Source organism: Camelina sativa, chromosome 14, assembly GCF_030686135.1.
Source record: "Camelina sativa cultivar CO46 ecotype springtype chromosome 14, ASM3068613v1".
Taxonomy (NCBI): domain Eukaryota; kingdom Viridiplantae; phylum Streptophyta; class Magnoliopsida; order Brassicales; family Brassicaceae; genus Camelina; species Camelina sativa.
In genome coordinates, this window is record NC_141893.1 from 15,132,907 (window position 1) to 15,155,805 (window position 22,899).

At 36.9% G+C, this 22,899-nt stretch overlaps 1 protein-coding gene and 4 pseudogenes across 1 annotated transcript; all 5 read right to left on the minus strand.

Moving 5' to 3' along the window:
* Positions 1–593: 593 nt before the first annotated feature.
* LOC104741711 (F-box protein At1g31080 pseudogene) lies at positions 594–2,197 on the minus strand (annotated as a pseudogene).
* Positions 2,198–4,507: 2,310 nt separating this feature from the next.
* LOC104743675 (putative F-box protein At1g31090 pseudogene) lies at positions 4,508–5,506 on the minus strand (annotated as a pseudogene).
* Positions 5,507–14,259: 8,753 nt separating this feature from the next.
* LOC147928242 (putative F-box protein At5g42430 pseudogene) lies at positions 14,260–15,237 on the minus strand (annotated as a pseudogene).
* A 1,993-nt stretch (positions 15,238–17,230) lies between these two features.
* Positions 17,231–18,479, minus strand: LOC147928243 (putative F-box protein At1g33020 pseudogene; annotated as a pseudogene).
* A 347-nt stretch (positions 18,480–18,826) lies between these two features.
* Positions 18,827–22,880, minus strand: LOC104741712 (UDP-N-acetylglucosamine diphosphorylase 1). The gene is made up of 15 exons (XM_010462613.3): positions 22,250–22,880; positions 22,105–22,159; positions 21,841–21,992; positions 21,123–21,162; positions 20,900–20,992; positions 20,693–20,805; positions 20,528–20,602; positions 20,396–20,435; positions 20,228–20,310; positions 20,063–20,140; positions 19,828–19,971; positions 19,678–19,745; positions 19,490–19,604; positions 19,253–19,409; positions 18,827–19,158 (listed from the first exon to the last, which is right to left on the minus strand). The coding sequence occupies exons 1-15, from the start codon at positions 22,466–22,468 to the stop codon at positions 19,061–19,063; spliced, it is 1,530 nt and encodes a 509-aa protein (XP_010460915.1). The 5' UTR covers positions 22,469–22,880; the 3' UTR covers positions 18,827–19,060.
* Between the last annotated feature and the right edge of the window lie 19 nt (positions 22,881–22,899).

Consider the following 22,899-nt stretch of genomic DNA (forward strand, 5'->3'; position numbering starts at 1 on the left):
AGAGAGAAACAGAGAATGTTAGATTGAGAGACAAGAGAGAATTGTACTGAAACTTATACTTGGATTTCTTTAGTGGATATTTGCAAGGGCCGGTCCTTGCACTAGACGTACTCTCTGGTTTGGAGGGGAACTCGTTAAATTTTGGTGTTGATTAGTTCTTGTTTCCGCACACATACAGAGTTAGACTAATCGGCTGAAAACACTTACAGTTACCAAAGATATAAAGCTTTTACCTATGAGATGTTCCAATATAACAATCTTTTTTTTCTTCAATAAATAATAACAATCTTCTAATAAATAGATCATGATTAGAATCTCTTACGTAACATTTCTTCTATCTAACTCTTAAAAGTCATGTCTAAAGTATAAATCGGATCCAATTTCAGGTGTGTAGTTATTAATTTGCTCGTCAGTGACATGCCTGCAAAACAAAATTAAGCGTCTCTTAGCTCACAGCTCTAAAATCTCTCTGGTTAAGAACTTTTCTTTTCATTCACTCGATTGCACTCGAATTCAATGAGAGACAGTTGCAAATGTGGTTTAAATCCTCAATGTCAATGACTTTCATGAAAATTAAAATAGACAGAATCTTAATAAAAACACAACGTCATAAGAATTTCTTTGAATTTTAAAGAGAATACGAAGTACCACTTGTATCAAACAGAGAGTTTTATTAGAACTGAAGAGATATGGAATTCAAAAAAATTACAAGTAAAGGAACATAAACGCATAAAGTCATATATAACCTTTCTCTTTATCTCTTCTCCTCATCTTCTACTCTTTATCACTTCAATGATCTCTGCCTCCTCATGCCATCTCTCTATCTCTAATCTCTTTGCGGCTTCTTCTCTCACATGATGATATTTTCTAGATGACAGCTTTAATCATCCTCTAAAAGAGACAGAGCATCAAAATTGTTATTACTCTCAAACGTACGACGATCTTGTCCCAGCTGAGCAACGGTCCTCACTTGAAGATCTTCTCTAAATGATGTTGATGTGCTCCTGGGTCTATGCTTCTGTTCTGTTGGGTTTATAGATGTTGCCTTCATAATATTAAACTGAAGATCCTCCACATGGTCTACAAAAGCGCAAACTGTATGAGAGTGAAACCATCTATAGTCTTCTCCAACACCTTGGATTTCAACTCTTAGAAGAGTGTTCCTTTTGGGATCGAAGTAGAAAACATAAAACGGTTTACATGCATCATCCATCGCCAAAACAATTTCACCTGAAGCAGTCACCCCAACAACGGAAAAATAACTGCCACCCTTGACGACTATATTATCATCCCTCAAAGTGTAGGCATATGTCGACCATTGCTGTTTCTCCACATCCTCTAGAACCGTCAAAAATAACCGAAGGCAAAATCGACCATCATAATTCAAATTGATCACACCTAGTTTACCCTTACAGTTTACCAATCTAGTAGAGGCTTGATAAGGGAGGTTTGGGTGTAGATTTAGAAATTTGAAATCCTCAGACCTAACATCAAAACAACCTATAACATATATCCTATCATCATTATCGTAAGCTAGGTAATACAAAACCCCACTAATGCATATCTCTTCACCCCGTAGATGATGGCTGATTAAGGGAGTTTGGATCTTCCTCCATCTCATGTTTTCGGTTCCCAATGTCAGAATATAATGAACCTTTTCATCATTAACAAAATTATTCAAAGACAATACCTTGTACTGCTTGCCAATATGATCAAACCCTAAAATCTCATGATAGGTTCTGCACGTTAATTTCAGTTTAGGTAAGATCGCAAACTGCCTCGTGGTAGGATTACATATTACACGCTGTGTCCTTATCCTTACTTGACATCTGCATACTAGTGAAATAGAGCAGACCAGAGACATACTTACAATCGTAGCATGTGTCTCTACCGAACTTCATTTGATAATCGGCGTATACAACAGATGAAGACTTCTCATATGGATTCTGAGGCTGAGACGACTAGAAGAAAAAATGCTCACCGTCTTGGTAGATCCCGATTAAGAGACGTGGACGACGAGCCGAGGATCTGGTCGAGAACAAGTCGGTGAAATATGGCTTGCGAATCATGGACTCCCATAGCTTTGACACGCAGCGAAACCTATCGATTGATTTTGCAGGCAATCTCGAGAGGATGTCAAGAATGAGATCAATAGGGAGGGGATCTGAGTTTTCTCCTTTGTTCATTGTTTGTTGAATTTGCTAATCAGACGGGGAAAACAAAATTGACAAAAACTCTTATAATTTATATATGGAAATAGTCGGCAATATCAAGGTCGGGGCTAGCTAACCTAAAGCCCAAGAAACATGGGCTTTAACTTTCTAACGATGTATGCATATCAATTTTTATTTTCTTTTAGTATTGTTCGAAAATTATTTGAAAGGTTTACTAAAGAGTAATTCCTCAAAAATCAAAGTGCCACAAAAAAAAAGTTTTTTTTTCCGAAAATTCTACAAACACAAAAAATGATTTTTAAGGGTGTAGAATTTAATTTTTAGGTTTAGATTGACAAATTTAGTTTTACAGTATAATTTTTAGAAGATAAGATTTAGTATTTAGAATTTACGAATTAATTTTTAGTATTAAAACTCTAATCAATTTTGTAGTAATTTTGGAAAAAAAATTATTTTAATGATATTTTTGAAAAAAATATTTTAGTGGTATTTACGAGAATTGTCCTTTATTAATAAAATCTGAGATGATGATGTGTTTTATCTTATTGGTACGTATCTATTTGATTGATTATAGAATGGTTTCTTGTTGTTTCTTTCACGCCAAGCAACACCATCAATTCTTCAATGAGGAGTATGTGCTTGGTATAGCAGCAATAATTACGTTGTTATGATCATTGATGGTGGAAATTTCTAAATCTCTGTCTAATTAGAGACCTAAACCATAAAAAAATGTTAAACTTGTGCTTTGTCACTTACATGTATTCAACTTTAGAGCAGTCAATGATAATAAGTATGACTTTGTTTTTGTTTGACATTGGATATGCTTTATTTAAGACAAGATATCACACATGACTTTTGTTACATGAGCCAATTAAGAAAATTCTCTAAAGTGGAAGCAAAGGATAAATTTAGCTTTGACCCATACAGCAGGAATAAGTATGGATCAAAGCTAAGAAGCAGAGTAGATAAGAATAGGTTGTTACAGCAACCTTTGTTGGTCATTGTTGATTCTTGCATAGTTGCTTCATGCTTGGGATCTCTCTCTCAATTAAGTTAGAGTCTATGAATCTGCATTCTCTCAAGATAGTGGCATTAACGTTTTTTGTTTGCTCTGTTTGCTATATTTTTTGTTTTTCATTCATCTTTGTTCTTTAGACTAAGTAAACTCATATGACTAAAGTTTCAAGAAGACATAAGCTTCAGTGTTGGCTCAGATAAAAACCCGACTGAAATTGAACTCGATGATGCCAAATTTGCTTGGTCGTTTGTGTCAAGCATGTCAGGTTTTGCCTTTATTCTCTTCTTGTTAATTATTTAGGTATAATCACTAACTATTAAAAACTGGTTTCTGGATTTTTGGGAAAAATTGCATGTTGGGAAGATTGAGAATAAGCTAACTGGAACTAAACAATCTCCTCTTTGTCTTGTGGAAAGACTTCACAACAACATCAAATGGAGTCCATTGTCGTCTTAGCATATTATCCATCTTCATTACCATTATGAGTCATTGTAAGGAGGAGGAAATTTGTGAATGCTCCTTGTGTTTGCATCTGAAATCATCTCCTTTGACACACAAATGGCAGCACCTTCTTGTGAATGTATCAACTTTCAACAAACTGAAACTGTTATACCCTCTGCCAAAAAAAAAAAACTGAATGTATGGCAGCATCTTCATGTTTCGAAATGTGAAATAAAACTCCCTCTTGCTTGGAGCAGATGAGAGCAACAACAAGTGAGGCCTCCATCTCAGCTCAGGAGAAACTTCAAGAAGAAAACTTCAATGTACAATGTAGAAGAACAGAAGAGGAACTCGTCTGCAATTGATTGCAGAATCTGTGGCATATAAGCCATATCAACAACGAGAAGTGGAACTGGATTAACTGAGGATCGATAATTTTCATACCCTGTTCTTATTGTGAGTTTCTCGAACACAATGACGTATTTACTTGTATTTTTGAGAGACCAAATTAAGTAAAATGCCTGCAAAGAGAAAGAAGAGTCTCATAGCAAAGAACAATTGATGTGTCACGGACAAAAAAAACCTCACAGATCTCTCTTAACGTCTATAAGTAATTATAGAACGTAAACGCATAGAACAAATTGCAAGCCCTATTGCTTTAACCAACCCCCTTTTCTCATTGTCTCCTCTTTCTCTCCTCTTATTAATACTCTTCAGCACTCCAGTGATCTCTCTTTCTCTCCGCCTCTCCACATGCCATCTCTCTATCTCTCATCTCATCGCTGCTTCTTCTCTCACATGATGATATTTTCTAGAAGAGACAAAGCATCATCTCCAAACATACTTCTGAGCCATTGTAAACTAGAGACTGTTGTCATTTTTGAAATGAATCCGTGTTAATACTCTCAAACGTACGACGATCTTGTCCCAGCTGAGCAACGGTCGTCACTTGAAGATCTTCTCTAAATAATGTGGATGTGCTCATGGGTCTATGATTCTGTTCTAGAGGGTTTAGAGACGTTGACTTCATAACATTAAACTGAAGATCCTCCACATGGTCTACAAAAGCGCAAACTGCATGATACTTACTCCAATCATGGTCTTCTCCAAGACCTTGGATTTCAACACTTAGAAGATGGTTCCTTTCGGGATTAAAGTAGAAAACATAAAAAGGTTTAAATGCAGTTTCCTTGACCAAAATTCCACTGATGCATACGTCGTTGGATCTTCCTCCATTATCATCCTCGTTGAAGGGACACTCGATCTTCCTCCATCTCTCGTTTTCACTTCCTAATGTCAGAATATAGCGGACCATTTTACTGTCAACTATATTGTTTATGGAAAATACCTTGAATTTCCCTCCAATTGGGTCGAACCCTATAAGGCCACCCCTGTGTTTGCATGTTACGAGACCGTAATCTTTCACAGGTCCTAATCTCAATTGAGGCAAAATCGCAAACTGTCTTGTTGTGGGGTTACATATCACACCCGCTTCATCCTTATCCATATTTGAGATTAGCATAGTTGGAAAATAGAGCAAACCAGAGACATATCTACACATGACGAAGCTTAGGTCTATAGAGCTCTTCATATGAAAATCGGCGGCTACTACAAGAGATGACTTCCCATAATGATTCTGAGGCTGAGGCGCCGAGAAGAAGCTCCACTCATGATCTTGGATGACCCCAATTAAGAGACGTGGACGAGCCGAGGACCTGGTCAAGAACAACTTTGTGAAATATGGCTTGTGTAGCATTGACCGCCATAGCTTTGACACGCAGCGAAACCTCCCAATTGACTTTGTAGGCAATCTAGAGAGTATCTCAAGAATGAGATCATTATGGATGGAATTTGAGGTTTCTTCTCTATTCATAATCTCTGTATTCGCTTATCGAGTTTATACGAAGAACTCTAAATTTATAATATATGGAAGAATGTAGTCAAGTTAAAGTCGGCGCTAAGCCGCTAACCTAAAGCCCAAGAAACCTGGGCTTTAACCATCTAAAAGTATAATAATATTCTCTTAACGTTGGAGTGGACACTATTGTTTCTTTCACCTCAAGCAATATATATAATCAACTCGCTAGTAAGGAATATTATCTGCTAGCTTTAGCAGCAGGAAGAAGGAAACTAGTACTGTACTACATCTCGGCCTACTTAAAGACATAAACAACAAAACTGTTCAAACATGAACTCGCCGAAGAGACGTATATGATTGGTTTCGCAGAAAGAAGATTGAATTTAATTAAGTTCTGGAAAAAAGTACTATAAGACAAAGGGTCGTTCAATCCACCAATCGGATCGGAAGATTATATCCAAATATCCAACTTATATTTGTCTCAGCTTTTAGTTACAAGAGGTTGAAACGAAGGCTAGTATACATATATATGGTATTATGGTGATCTCTGACTTTACACTGCAAGAAACACTTTTGGTGCAACCTAGAAACCTCCTACGTACCAAACGCAGCTATTCTGTGTTTCCTGAAACTAAGTCTTCACTTTTAATCTGTGTTTTTGTACACTGTCGCTGATTAAATAAAATGAAAGAAAGAACCGTTTCTTATCTCATACGCAGAGAATAATGGTTTCCTCATGTTAGTGGTTAAGCAGAAGCGATGCTAAACCGAGAAATTCGTTATATGGTATTTGCAGAGTAAGTAATAACAAGTTGTTACAACAAAGTAATAACCAGTAAGCATATGCTAAACAGAATATGCTTTATTTGTCACTCTTGATTCTTGCATGCATGAGATAAGAGTGTCTATATATGAATCTGCATTCTCTCAAGATAGTGGCATTTACCTTTTCTGTTTGCTCTGTTTTCTATTTGTTTCATTCATCTTTGTTCTTTAGGTCTCAATTTGTTTCCGTTATTTGTTCATAAACTCATATGACTACAACTTTCAAAAGACATAATTAAGATTCAGTGTTGGCTCAGTTAAAAAACCCGACTGAAACTGAACAAACAAAATACCCAACCGATAGTTTACCACACTGGATTAATATTTATTAGTGTTGTTTCTTATTTTTGAATTTGGATTCATGGTGAAACTAATCTCCAACAAAAAAATTTAAAAAAACTATAAACAAGAATATGTAAATTATAAAAGTAAAAGAAACTATAAATAAAGAAAATTTTAAAACAATATAAACTAGATCAAATAAAAAAAATTAAATAGGGAAAACTTGAAAATAATAAATAGACAAATCTCTTCATAATTCAATTATTTTATTAATTTATCTAGAAATTAATATTTCAATAAAATAAAACCTACATAAATTAATAAAATGGTCATTAAAAATTAAACGAGGGCAAAAATAAAACTGGTCAAAAATTGTATTTTTGAAAAGGGATATCTAAAAAAGGTCAAACAATTTATCTTAATTTATAGAGGTTATACTATATTAACTAGGAGATATCCCATACTATAAAGCAGAGATCAATATGTTCTCCAAAAAATTATAATATGATAATATAAATTACTGTTATATTTGTTGTAACAAGTTATTTTGTTTGAGACTATATGTACTTTTAATATTACAATTGTTTGGTAAATCTATACATATATTTCTAAATACTAATTATTTGAAAATTTTATAGTATTTTAATTTGTATGATGTATATTACCATTATATATTTTTTTTTTGTATTTGCATCATTATTTTTTAAAATATTTAAAAGTAATAATTATTATATTGTTATTGTGAGAAAATAAATTTATTAATTTATCAAGCATATAAATTTAGTTTTACCAACCCGCTGATATGGAACATTAAAACACACATTTTTTTCTTTATAGATTGAATAATATATATTCGTTTTTAAATATTTAAATTACAACATATGCAAGAAAAATCTATATATTTATTTATCATATATTATATATATGATAATTTAAAAAAAATTATAAATGAAACCTCCCAATTGACTTTGCAGGCAATCTAGATAGTATCTCAAGAATGAGATCATTAGGGATTTCTTATCTATTCATGGTTTTTGGATTTGCTTTATATGATTCAGACGGAGAAGTCACAAACTGCAGAGACTCTCTGAATATAATAGTCGAACCTCGTGGTTTGTAAAGAACAGCCATCCAACTAGATTTTTTGATATATGGAAAAATGTAGTCAAGTTTAAGGTCGGCGCTAAGCCGCTAACCTAAACCCAAGAAACCTGGGCTTTATTACCGATCTAAGTATAATAATCTCTTAACGCTGGAGTGGATACTCTTGTTTCTTTCATCTCAAGCAATATATATATATATATATATATTATATAATCAACTCACCGGTGAGGGATATATATCTGCAAGCTTTAACAGCAAGAAGATTAAATATCCAAATATTTTATTTCTCAGTTAGTGACAAGAGTTTGAAACGAAGGCTAGGTTAAGTAAGAGACTGGGACAAAGTATATATATATGGCTCTCTCTGACTTACACTGCAAGAAACAGTTTTGGTGCAGCCTAGTCCCTAGAAACCTCTTACCAAAAGCCATTCTGTCGCTGATTAAATAAAATGCCTGCAGAATGAAAGAAAGAAGCGTTTCTTATAATCTCATACGAAGAAAATAATGGTTTCCCCATGTTAGTGGTTAAGCAGAAGCGATGCTAAACCGAGAAAATTCGTTATATGGTATTTGCAGAGTAAATAATACTAATAAGTTGTTACAGCTAGCAAGCTTTATTCTTTAGGTCTCATTTGTTTCCCTAATTTGTTCATAAACTCATATATATAACTAAACTTTCAAAAGACATAAAATAAGTGTTGGCTCAGTTAAAAAATCCGACTGAAACTGAACTCGATAATGCTTGAATTAGATTTTAAATGATGTTAAAAGGTTCTCAAGCATATAAAGCATCTACTGAACAAAGAATCTCGGTGAAAACAAATTTGTATTTTAAAAACTGATTTTGTGTGAACAAACAAAATACTCAACTGATAGTTTACCACACTAGATTAATTGAGCTCAGACTAGTTAACTCAAAGTTAGTGGTGAAACAAAATAAACACATAATTACCAAAATCAGATGGGGAAAAATTCGTATCCTGGTAGTAGTATCGAATTCTTAATCTGAGTTTCTCTAATACAATCTCTAATTCAAGTATTTATTTACTTGTATTTTTGGGAGTCCAAATTAAGTAAAATGCAAGCAAAGAGAACAAATAGTTTATAACAAATTATGATGTGTCAGGGACCAAAAAAGCTCACAGATCTCTCTTGTTAAAATCTTCTTCTTTTTATTCACTTGATTGCAGTTAAATCTTCAAGTGTTAAATGACATTTATATGAAAACTACAACAGGCAGAAACTTAATAAATAAATAAAAACACAAATTTCATAATAACTTCTTTGATTTTTTTAATGTTACAGAGAGAGAGAGAGAGTACGAGTACAACTTGCATCAAATAGAGAGCTTTTTTAGCTGACACAGAGCAAACATATATAATTTCATCATCATCTAGCGTTGCTTTAACCGACCCCTTGTCTCATTGTCTCTTTCTCTTCCTCTCCTCTTATACTCTTTACCACTCCAGTGATCTCTCTTTCGCTTCGCCACTCCGCATGTCATCTCTCTATCTCTCATCTCTTCGCCGCTTCGTCTCACATGATGAAAATTTCTGGATGACGTTGATGTGCTCCTGTGTCTACGCTTCTGTTCTGGTGGGTTTATAGACGCGGTGCTCCTTAAAAGCAAGATCACTTTGCTTCCCAGCAAAACAGAGTCTGCAATCAAGGACTCAAGTGTTATCAAGCCCAACAACAAACTTGCAAAGCCCAATGCTAATGTCCAATCTGCAGTCAGCAACGGTAATATGGTGTGTGCTGTACAAGCTGCCAAAAGTGAAGGTTTCAGGAAGCTCCCACCTACCTTGTACAATCGTTTTGGACTATTGCAGATTCTAGGTGACAGTGATAGGGTTGCCAGCTATAGGGCAACGACAATGTGTGCTTAGTCTATTTAAACAAACCTCTGTCATCTCTTTGTATACATCGAAGCAATATGCAATAAAGCAAAATATTTTTTGTCTCTCTGTTCTATTCTTGTTTTTTTCATTTTTTTTATCATGGTATCAGAGCATTAAAACCTTAACAGGTGTTAAAATGGCTGAATATCCAGATTCATATCCGTTCCCTTCCAATGTTCATGTTGCAAGTTCTGTAACTCTAAAACTCAATGATTCAAATTACCGTCTTTGGAAAACTCAAGTGGAGTCTCTTCTCAGCAGTCAAAAACTGCTTGGTTTCATAAATGGCCGCTATCAAGCTCCGCCGAAGTTCGTTGACAGAACAGTTGGTGACACAGTTCAACTGAAAATCCAGCCTATGAAGCCTGGTTCTGTACGGATCAACTAGTCCGCTCCTGGATCTATGGTACTCTGACTGAAGAAGCACTTGGTGGTGTCTGCAATCTCGCCACCTCTCTGGCTGTTTGGACTTCCTTGGCTAACACCTACAACCGAAGCTCCATAAGTCGAGAGTTTGAGCTCAAACGCAAGCTTCATGCTATCAGGAAACAAGGTAAAACCTTTTCTGCTTATGTGCGAGAATATACAGCAGTGTGTGACCAACTGAGTTCTATTGGAAAACCAGTAGAGGAATCTATAAAAATTTATGGTTTTCTGCTTGGTCTTGGACGAGAATACGATCCTATTGCTGCGGTTATTCAGAACTCCATGTCTCGGATTCCTACACTAACGTTTACTGAAGTGCTGTATGAGATTGAAGATTTTGATACTCGTCTGCAGTCGTATGATGATGATGATGATGTTGCTACTCAAATGGTGTTCCATACTCCTGCTGCTCACACTCAAGAAGTGTTTCAAGCTTCCCAAACCAACAACTACAGAGGTCGTGGGGGTTATAACAACAGATCTGGTTCAAACCGAGGAAGAGGCGGCTACTCTTCTCGTGGACGTGGGTTCTATCAACAAGCTGTCAGTTCTGGTTCAAATCAACAATCTGGTGCTACAAACACTCGTCCAACATGTCAGATATGTTGCAAAGTGGGTCATACGGCTGCTAAATGCTGGAATCGTTTTGACAACAACTATCAAGGTGAAAATTTGGCTCAAGTTCTGGCTGCTTTACAAGTTTCAGACTCCTCTGCTCGAGATTGGATTCCAGATTCTGGTGCTACATCTCATGTTACCACAACTGAAGCTGCTTTGCAACATGCTACACCATATCAAGGTACTGACTCTATCATGGTAGCAGATGGAAATTATCTTCCAATTACGCATGTTGGCTCCACTAGTCTACCAGTTTTTACAGGTAGTTTGACTCTTAATGATGTTCTGGTTTGTCCAACAGTCAAGAAATCCCTTTTATCTATATCTAAGCTGTGTGATGATTACCCATGTGGTGTATTTTTTGACTCTCACAAGGTCTACATTCTGGATCTGCAAACCATGAGGGTTCTAGCAAAGGGACCAAGACGTGAAGGGCTGTATGTGCTGGAGAATCAAGACTACAAGATCTTCTACTCAAATAGACAGAAGGCCACTGACGACTCAATTTGGCATCATCGTTTAGGTCATGCTAGTCAAGGAGTTCTCCAGCATCTTCACAACAGCAAGGCTATTTCAATCAATAAGAGCAGCATCAACTCCATTTGTGAACCTTGCCAGATGGGGAAAAGTTCAAATTTACCGTTTTCAGTTTCAGAGTCTGTTTCAGTTGAACCACTAGCTAAGATTCACTGTGATCTTTGGGGACCTTCTCCCATTGAGTATGTACAAGGTTTCAAGTACTATGTGGTATTTATTGATGATTTTTCTCGATTCAGCTGGTTCTTCCCACTCAAGTTCAAGTCTGATTTCTACAACATATTTCTGTTGTTTCAAAAACAAGTTGAAAATCAGTTTGATAAGAAGATTAAAATTTTTCAAAGTGATGGAGGGGGTGAATTCATCAGTGGCAAATTCAAGCAACATCTAGGTCAGTGTGGAATCAAACATCAAATCTCATGTCCTCACACTCCACAACAAAATGGAGTTGCAGAACGCAAACATCGACATTTCATTGAACTGAGTCGATTAATGATGTTTCATAGTCATGTCCCACTTCAGTTCTGGGTTGAAAGTTTCTTCACAGCTAATTATCTCTGCAATCTGCTACCAGCTACTTCACTCAGTCTTCGATCACCCTATGAAATCCTGTTTCAATAAAAACCGGATTATACGTCGCTTAGAGTGTTTGGCAGTGCCTGCTATCCTTGTTTACGTCCTTATACGGCTCATAAGTTTGAACCACGTTCATTGCAATGTGTGTTTTTAGGCTACAATGCAGCTTACAAGGGCTATAGGTGCCTATATCCTCCAACAGGACGTGTGTATATTAGTCGTCATGTGATTTTTGATGAGAGCTTCTTCCCATTTCAGAGTAAGTATAATCACCTGCTGCCCACTTACCCATCTGCATTGTTACAAGCCTGGAAAGCAGCTACTCAGACTACTGTGATTGTTCCCCAATCTGATTCTTCAGCAATCTTCTTGCAAAAGCCTCTATCATCAGTTGCAGAAATGGAGCCTGCAAACTCAACAGAGGAGTCAGAGCATAACGACATTACAGAAACTTCTGAGGGTTCCTCTGCAAGTGATACAGAGGAATCGATCACTGAGCATAACAGTAATGCAGAAGTCTCTGAGGTTTTCTCTGAAGAAGCACAACTCGAAGACAATCAGGAAACTACTCAACAATCAGTTCAACCTGCAAATGCTCATCCGATGGCAACAAGAGGCAAAGAAGGGATCAGAAAGCCAAACCCAAAGTACTTACTCATGGCTAACCCTCACAAACCTAGCGAGCCAAAAACAGTAGCTGAGGCTTTGAAAGACCCACGGTGGACTAATGCAATGGGTGAGGAGATGTCTAATCAACGAGCATGTCGGACATGACACTTGGTACCACCTTTACCAACTATGAACATCATTGGTTGCAAATGGGTGTTTCGCATCAAGCTTAATGCAGATGGGTCTCTTGACAAATTTAAAGCCAGATTGGTTGCCAAAGGGTATCATCAAGAGGAAGGTGTGGATTTCCTTGAAACATTTAGTCCTGTTGTTCGAACTGCAACAATAAGGATAGTTCTTAGTGTGGCTACAACAAAAGATTGGCCAATTACTCAACTTGATGTCAAGAGTGCATTTCTCCATGGAGATCTTCATGAGGACATCTATATGGAACAGCTTCCTGGCTTTGAAGATCCACAGCATCCTTCCCATGTATGCAAGCTAGACAAAGCTATCTATGGCCTCAAACAAGCTCCAAGGGCCTGGTTTGATAAATTCAGTACCTTTCTACTTGAATATGGTTTTACTTGTAGCAAGGTTGATCCATCCTTGTTTGTCTATCATCATAATGGTGATACTCTGGTGCTTCTCTTATATGTGGATGATATCATCCTAACAGGAAGTAATAAGGAACTCTTAGCTCATCTTGTTGAAACTCTTGGACAACAGTTTTCCATGAAGGATCTCGGATGTTTGCATTACTTTCTTGGAGTTCAAGTGCAGATCACTTCAGAGGGGATGTTTCTCAGCCAAACCAAGTATGCTGAAGACATTTTACATCAAGCAGGGATGGCTGCGTGTAACCCTATGGCAACACCACTGCCTCTGCAATTGCCAGCAAATAAAACAGGGGATGAACTCTTCCCTGAACCATCGTATTTTCGAAGTTTTGCTGGTAAATTACAGTATCTCACCCTGACAAGGCCAGACATTCAATTTGCAGTCAATTTTATGTGTCAACGAATGCATACACCAACAATGGCAGATTTTGGTCTTCTCAAAAGGATACTGAGATATATAAAAGGCACAACCACGTTTGGATTGCGTCTCAACAAAACAAGCTTTCCTCCAGTGCTTGCGTATAGTGATAGTGATTGGGCAGGCTGCAAAGAAACAAGAAGGTCTACTACTGGTTTTTGTACGTTTCTCAACACCAACATCATCTCATGGAGTGCAAAACGTCAACAAACCGTTGCTCGCTCTTCGACTGAGGCCGAATACAGAGCAATGGCGGAAACAGCTGCAGAACTCACTTGGATTGCTTCCCTTCTCAAAGACCTTCATGTGTCTCAAAGAGGTCCTGCAATTCTTCACTGTGATAACCTCTCTGCAGTTCACTTGACAACCAATCCGGCCTTTCATGCCAGAACCAAACATTTTGAAACCGACTGGCACTACATCAGAGAGAGAGTCGCTCTTGGTTACATTGAAACTCGCCACGTCCCTGCAGCTCTCCAAATCGCTGACATATTCACCAAGTCCTTACCCAAGCAGGAGTTCACTTTACTGAGAGACAAACTTGGAGTTGGTGTTCCACTCACCTCAAGTTTGAAGGGGGGTAAAAGCAAGATCACTTTGCTTCCCAGCAAAACAAAGTCTGCAACCAAGGTCTCAAGTGTTATCAAGCCCAACAACAAACCTGCAAAGCCCAATGCCAATGTTCAATCTACAGTCAGCAACGGTAATATGGTGTGTGTTGTACAAGCTGCCAAAAGTGAAGGTTTTAGTAAGCTCCCACCTGCCTTGTACAATCGTTTTGGACTATTGCAGACTCTAGGTGACAGTGATAGGGTTGCCAGCTATAGGGCAACGACAATGTGTGCTTAGTCTATTTAAACAAACCTCTGTATCTCTTTGTATACATCGAAGCAATATGCAATAAAGCAAAATACTTTTTGTCTCTCTGTTCTATTCTTGTTTTTTTCATTTTTTTATCACTCCTAATATTAAACTGAAGATCCTCCACATGGTCTACAAAGACGCAAACTGGATGATACTCAATGCGATCATGGTCTTCTCCAAGACCTTGGATTTCAACACTTAGAAGATGGTTCCTTTCGGGATTAAAGTAGAAAACATAAAAAGGTTTATATGCACTTTCCTTGGCCAAAACAATGTCACCTGAAGCAGTCGCCCCAACAACAGAAAGATCGTAGTCAACCTTAACGACTGTGTTATCAGCCTTCAAAGTGTAGGCATATTTCGACCATTCCTGTTTCTCGAGATCCTCTAGAACCCACATACATAATTCTATTGGAAATCCACCATGGTCACCATAACTCCAATTAATCACACCTAATTTACCTTTATAATTTATCAATGTAGTCCACAAACCATATCTACCGCCGCTTAGAGTTAAAAACTTAAACTTCTCAGACCTAACATCGAAGCAACCTAAAAGATGTACTCGTTCATCAGGGTCGTAAGCTATGTAATACAATATTCCATTGACGCATACCCCTCCATATTTATCATCATGGTTGAAGGGACACTCGATCTTCCTCCATCTCTCTTTTTGATCAGTTCCTAATGTCAGAATATAACGAACAGTTTCATTTTTAACTATATTGTTCATGGACAATACCTTGAATTGCCCCCCAATTGGATCAAACCCTATAAGACCACCATGATGGTCTTTGTACGTGATGGGACCTCTTTGGACCCGGGTACGACGATGGCCAGTTCCTAATCTCAAACGATGTAAGATCTCAAACTGTCCCGTAATAGGGTTACATATGACACCTGTTCCATCCTCATCATTACATGAGAGCTGCATACTTGGACAAATGGGGCAAACCAGAGGCATATCTAAACTTAGCGCAGAGGCTATTGTCTAAGGAGCACTTGATATGAAAATCAGCTGCTACTACATAAGACGAAGAATTCCCATAATGATTCTGAGGCTGAGGCACCGAGAAGAAGCTCCACTCACGGTGTTTCCGGATCCCAAGTAAGAGACATGGACGACCCGAGGACCTGGTAAAGAATAACTTGGTGAAATATGGCTTGTGAAGCATTGACCGCCATAGCTTCGAGACGCAGCGAAACCTCCCGATTGACTTTATAGGCAACCTGTAGAGTATCTCAAGAATGACATCATAGGGATGGAATCTGAGTTTTCTTCTCTATTCATGATCCTCGTTGTACCTTTATCGAATTCGGACGGATAAATCACAAATCGCAGAGACTCTAGGTTTATTATATAAGGAAATTTTCAGGGTCTGAACTAACCTAAAGCCCAAGAAACATGGGCTTTAACCACTTAAGTATTCTCATTGTGTCGTCTTTTTGATACTTATTTTATAGAGTAGAGTGGTCTCCTCTGGTATAATAATCTTTGAAGTTAGAGTTGTGATACTGTGGTTTCTTATACCTCAATTTCTAGTAGACCCTGAAGAAAGAACCTCGATGAAAAGAATGGTAGATGATCTTGTAACCTTTGAAATTTGAACCCCCGAACAACTTATTATCCAATCTTTGATGTGTGATAGAAAAATTAGAAAGAAGTTCACAATCTCATATTTTTCCAGATCCAGCTTCAAACTATTTTGCGTGATTTCATCTAGCATGAGAGACCGTAACAGATTGATAAAAGCTTACACTTTGACTACACACAAAAAAAATCGCACAATCCTGTCACATATTTTTCACATTCAAAAATAGCATGAGAGACCGTAACAGATTGATAAAGCTCACACAGACCTGTCACATATTTTTTTCTTTACTCTCTCTCTCTCACATGCATAAATAGCTGAGACAACTTCTTGAATAAAAACTTGATTTATTAAGAACCTTTTGATAACTTAATGTTTACAGAGAGAGAATACAACTACTAATAGAAAATAGAGAGATTTTTCTCTTGACTTGAGGAGCAAGGGAAGCAATCAAGTTTGGAAACCTATATATTATAATCTAAACGACACAAAGCATCAAATTTGTTAATGTTGTCAAACGATCCAATGTTGCTAATATCAAAGATGCTTGACTCGAGATGCTTATCGTTAAGACTAAGATCATCGATATGGTCTACAAAGATATAAACATAACCACGGTCAGCTCCAACATGATGGAGACTGTTCCTCTCAGGATTGAAGTAAAAAACATCAGGCTTAGATCTCGCGGCCTTGGAACAAAACACTTTCACCTGTAGCAGTCATCCCAACAACATCAAGACAATTGATATTTTCATTCTCCGAAAGAGGATAGTCATGTTTAGACCATCCCTGTTTGTCGAAATCCTCTAGAACCCACAGATGTAACTCACAGCAACGCAATAAACTATAATCCCATGGACTATCATAGGCATAACATCAAAGCAAACTACCACATCAGAACTTTCACCACTTGGATTACCTAAGTAAAATACAGCTAATGTTCTTGAAGTCCTGAAAGGAAAATCAAAAACCTTGGGAATACTCAAGGCGAAAAAACGATATAATAAAACTATAAGCTTCACGAATAGTATAGAATCTTAAAAGAACTTTTGATAACACATTAGTTTGCTCCCAAGTAACGTGTAACACAATTACCCGAGACTAAAATGCTAACCAAAAAAATAAAAACAAGAGTAATAAAGCTCACACGAAACCTGTAAATGAAAGAAAAATGTCACACTCGCAGGCAAGATAGAGAGAGAGAGTTAAATACAGACGATTTCAGCCATGGCTCTGACTTGAATAAAAACTTAGTTTCTTAAGAATTTCTTTGATAAATAATTGATGTTTACATAGAGAGAATACAACTTGTATCAAAACGAGAGCTTTTTTTAGCTGACTTGAGGAGCAAGGGAAGGAATCACGTTTTGACACATAAATATTATAAATCATCATCTAAACGACACAAAGCATCAAATTTGTTAATGCTCATAAACGCTTCTGAGATCCTAAGATCATAAATGCTTGACTTGAGTTGCTTTGCATCGTTAACACTAAGATCATCTATATGGTCTACAAAGGCATAAACCCTACCACAAATAGATCCAGTGCCTGCGAAGATAACATTTTGGAAAGTTTTCCTCTCGGGACTGAAGTAGATAACATAAGACTTATATGACGACCAGCTCTCCCACAAAACAATTTCACTTGTAGCAGTTATCCCAACAACGGAAAGATGTTTGCAGAATCCATCATCCGGAAAACGGAAGACACATTCCGACCATTCTTGTTTCTCGGCATCTTCTAGAACCCACATACATAACTCACGGGTACGCCATGCACAATAATTATTATCATATTCACACTTCATTATAATCCCACCTAATTAACCTTTATAGTTTATCAACTGATCAAAGGATGGTGCTCTAATATACTTAAATTTCTCAGACCTAACATCAAAGCAAACAATAACGTCATTACTTTTACCAGTTGGATGAGCTAAGCAATACAAAACCCCATTGATGCATATCCCTTCACCATAAGGCTTATGGGTAAAGGGACACTGGATCTTCCTCCACCTCATTTTTCCAGCTCCTAGTGTCAGGATATGATGAACCGTTTCATTATTAACTGTACCGTTCATGAGTAATACCTTGAATTGCTTGTCAACTGGATCAAACCCAAAAAAGCTTCTCGGTTGCTTGTCAACTGGATCAAACCCAAAAAAGCTTCTCGGCTGGCTGTCCGTTTTCAGACGTTTAGGTAAGATCGCATACCGTCCCGTGAGTGGGTTACATATCACAGGCACTGAATCCTCACCCTCATGTTTTGAGATCTGCACATCTGAAAAATAGAACAAACCAGAGGCATAGATACAAATACAATTACTTCGGCTTCGATGGAACTTGGTATGAAAATCGAGGGATACTACAGTAGACTTCTTATATGGATTCTGAGGGTGAGACGACGAGTAGAAGAGCCATTCATCGCCAGAACGTTTGACGGCGAATAAGAGACGTGGACGAGTCGAAGACCTGGTCAGGAACAGCTCAGTGAAATCTTGACGGCCAAGTATGGACGCCCATTGCTTTGAAACGCAACAACACCTCCGGACTGACTTTGAAGGCAATCTCGAGAAGATCTCGTGAAAGAGATCAATTGGGATGGAATCAATAGTTTTTCACTATTCATGATCGTTGTTGTATTTTGTTGATCAGACGGAGACATTATATATAGTTCGGGACCTAGGGCATTTATTGGTTTGCTTTGGTTTAGTTTGATTTTGGTTTAAAAGCATAAAACCGATCAGCATCATTTGCATTTGCCAGTTGCCACATTGTGCGGGTCCAAATTGACAATCTCTTGATGGGTTTTTATTATCATCTACGTTCTTTCTTTTTAATTATTTGGGTTCAATTAGAAATCATCAAAAACTAGTTTCTACAATTGGAATAAATTAACTTAATATTGGTTGGAGAGACTCATCTTAAGTGACTCATCTCCAAAACTATACCTAAAAGATTCAAAAAACCAACAGAAAATTTATTAGATATGTTACAATGGATACAAAACGCCAAGACCTCTTTGACTCTCTCTCTCTCTCTCTCTCTCTCTCTCTCTCTCTCTCTCTCTCTCTCTCTCTCTCTATCTCATGGGAAGATAGTAAGTTCATATATAAACCACAGCCGGAAAACAAAAAAGCAAATGAAAATGAAGAAAACATTTTAGTACCCCAAAGACAAAACAAAAACATCATTAGAGGGAAATTTCACAAGGTGCATGAAACGTTCTTCCTCGACAGATAGCTTCAAGATTTTCTCCGGCGTATGAGCACAATGGTGAAACCTCAACACCTAACATTTATTTGATGTATATGTGCATATGAGAAAAAAAAAAAAAAAAAAAAAAAAAAACACTGTAATGAGAGAAGATTTGTTTGAGAGTTACCAGTTGCATATAGAGGCACTGAATGTGTTAGAAATCCACCAGCTGCTATAACCCAACGTGTGTGTAGTCTTAGTACCAAAAGCCTCGCACTCTCCGGTGTATCGAAATTTGATCCGCTCACGTTCTTCACTGGTGCAAACTCTTCTTCCCTCAACACCTACACATTGCTCAGTTCAATATCTTCATATTTTTGTCTTTTAGTTAGTGTTTTATGTCAATGAATTAAATACTATATACCTCAAAGAGTGCGGTTGAAGGAGCATATGGAAAGGAATCGAAAATGAATTGTTCTAGTTTCAGTCCCATTGTGTATCCATTCATGGATGGTATCTTCTTCTCCGCCAAATGGTAGCTGCCAAATAATACAACAATTTAATAACATTTTTGATTGCGGGATTCCATTGTAATTTGTAGAGAGAGCTTACACGCTGTCTTTTTCTAGGCCGGTCGCGACTTGATTAAGGAAATCTAAAGTGAACATGTGTAAGCACACCTACGCAAGATGTTACACAAAAAAAGTTTCATAATATTGGATGAGAATTCATAACAATAAGAAGAAGAGAAAGGGATTTTACGTTACTCCAACAATATTGAAGACGTCCTGTTCGTTGATTAATAGCGGAAGCCATAGACTGATCAAGTTCACTGTACTCCACTACTGTCAATGGTCCGCCTTTGCCTCTTCTTACAAATACTCCTACCTGTTCTTGAGGGTATGCCTGTTTTATCCATACAAAATTATAAAGAAGATGAAGTTTTAGTCTTAATTAAAATCTCTCTGAACCAGTGAGATTTTATGATCTTATATACCTTGCGCACAACTTTTGCAGCCGAAGCAGCCCCTTTGTCGATAAAGTATCCAAGAAAAGTAGGATCAGCTACTCGAACCTGCTTTCCAAGATTCCACATTACAACCATGACCACGTTGAAGAAACAAGCACATGTCAAGACTCAAGATTACACTAGAGAGCTAACCAGGACATTGTCAACGCCATAGCAATCCACATATTTAATCCCCCTAGAAGCCATATCCTCTAATAGCCTTGAACACTTTAGCGCTGTAAAAATCTCGGATCAGAAACAGCAACGGTTTGAAAAATATGTATGATGGTAAAGAACAGAACAAAAGTTTGGTAAACATACCTGCATAGACTCCACCGTTCCCATCTGGAGCTTTTGCTAGCTGTGTTAATGATAGGTAACTAAACTCATTAAGCCAATTACTTTACAATATTAAACGAACTGAAGATACTTATTTTTGTTTATTGAACATACACTGAAAGGTGTCTCCATGATAAACTTTCCATCCTTTGTAATGCAAGGCAAAGTACCTTGTTGGAAAAAACTGATCTGTAGTAAAAGTATTGATCAAGATTGGTCTAAGAAACGAAGGGAACAGCATCAAAGAATGTTCATACAAATAATTAAGAAGCATCTTACTTGATCTGGTTCAAGACCAAAGTATTTGTGACTCGAGAAATATTTTCGTGTGGCTTCATCAGTAAATGGACTAGTCATAATATACCAGTGTATTGTAACTGGACGAACTGGACCTGAACGTAAAATATTATACGAAAAAAGTGTGTCAAATTTGGTGTAACGGTAAACATTGGAATGTAGCAGAAGTCATGAGAGTCTCACTCTCACCTTCACTCACTACTTGAGCAGCAAGTCTTTGAACACACAAGATTCTCTCTGCTTGTATCTGAAAGAGCGATTTCCCTGATGGAAGTCCGATATCTGAAATGGAAATAACTACTTTGTAAGCAACCGTAGATATAAGCACCAGGGAGACTTTGGTTTAGTACATTGCATTCAGCTAAAAGATATAAGATTGAACAGAGGAAACACAAAACAGAGAAGTACTCACTGAAACATCCTTTTGGATCTGAGCTTCCAAGCCTTGTTCCCTACATTAGTTTCATAACCAACCCATGTTCATATATCAGATCACTTGAGAAATGTACTAAATGAAACACTGCAAGGTTGCAAAAATCTCTGCAACTAAGTAAATCATCAAGCAGCACATATCTTTATAATCAGATATATTTTTTCCAACCTTCCTTACATCACACGAAACAGAGCATCCTAAATGAGAATTAAAATGTACAAAAATATATAATAAAAATTACGGAATCCTATAAAAGCATCTTTTGAGATCACGTGATCATCATCCTTATAATTAAGCAAGAAGGTTCCTCCTAGAAGAAAACACAATTAACTCAACAAAAAAAATAAGAAATTAAAATGCACCACAACTACCACCGACAGTGATCTGTTTTGAAATTAATCATGATTACTATTTTGCCAATATAATAAAAACCCTACATAACAACACTTTAGTTTCCGTTTTAAAACCATATAGCAATTATATAAAGTACAAGACTACACTAAAGTCGTATCATCATCCATTAATTCAAAACTTTTTAAAGTTAGGTAGCAGCATTATTATTCCAAAACCAACACCTATCTCAACCATCAACAAGAGAATCATCTTACTAGCACTACTCCTCTACTTAATTATAAAACTAGTTAAAAGCTTAAAAGACAAATCTCATTATTAATTAAGTAATTAAAAATTATTATACCTGTCCACCAGATAAAAGAACAACACCCAATTTGCCTTCATAGATAGTTTTTAATCCCATCTTCCACCATTTCTCTCTATCTTCCATTGTTCTTCCATCTACCGTAGACACCCAATTCTCCGGTACCGGTTCAATCGCCGCCACCGGTAAACCTATTTGACCGGAAACAATTGAAATGACAACAATGCATGTAATTAGGATGAAGCAAAATAACATAAACAGAGTATATATATATATATATATATAATAAAATATAAATAAAACCTTGAGAGTGAAGTGAACATCTGATGATCCGATCTATTCTTGGAAGATCCAAATTCTGATTTAAAAGAAAAAAAAACAAACAAATCTGAGATCCAAAATCTAAACTACGAATCTTGAAAAAGATTAATGAAAAATCAAGAAAAACCTCAATATCTCTAACGAGAAAATCTTTTTCGTCAGGTGAGAGTTCATCCCAAAGAGAGAAAATATCTTCTTGTCCATAATCTTTCAATCTCTCAACTAAAGCTTGACGCGGTGAAGAAACCGTCATAGAAGGAGGAGAAGTCACCGCCGTCGTCGTTGTCGTAGTTGTCGCCGCAGTTAATGTTCCTCCGTTCTCTCTCTCCATCGACGGTTCTCTCATTCTCTATCCGTAGATCTCTCTAGAGAAGAAAATAAACGAATCGATTTTGGGATTTTTTGGATTTGTGACGTTTGGCTTAAGTGTGTGTGTGTGTTTTGTTTTGGAAGGGACTTTATAAATATAACACGAGAGGAGTCGGAAACAGTGGCGAAGAAGACAAGAATCAACGAAATCAATCAACGTGTAACAAAACAACAACTGTGAGTTGTTTAAATTACTGTTTTACCCTCTCTCTTCTCTTTTATTTTTGCTAGTCTCATGCATTTCTCTTCCCTCTGTCAGAGTTCCCCGACAGTTTGTTGCCTATGCCCTTCTGGCTTGTTTAGCGGGTTTTGATTTTTTTTTTTTCTTTTTTTTTTGGGGAATTATTAAAAGAATAAAACTATTCATTTTAGATCCCATTTCTTTTCTTAATTTTTAACAGCAGATCC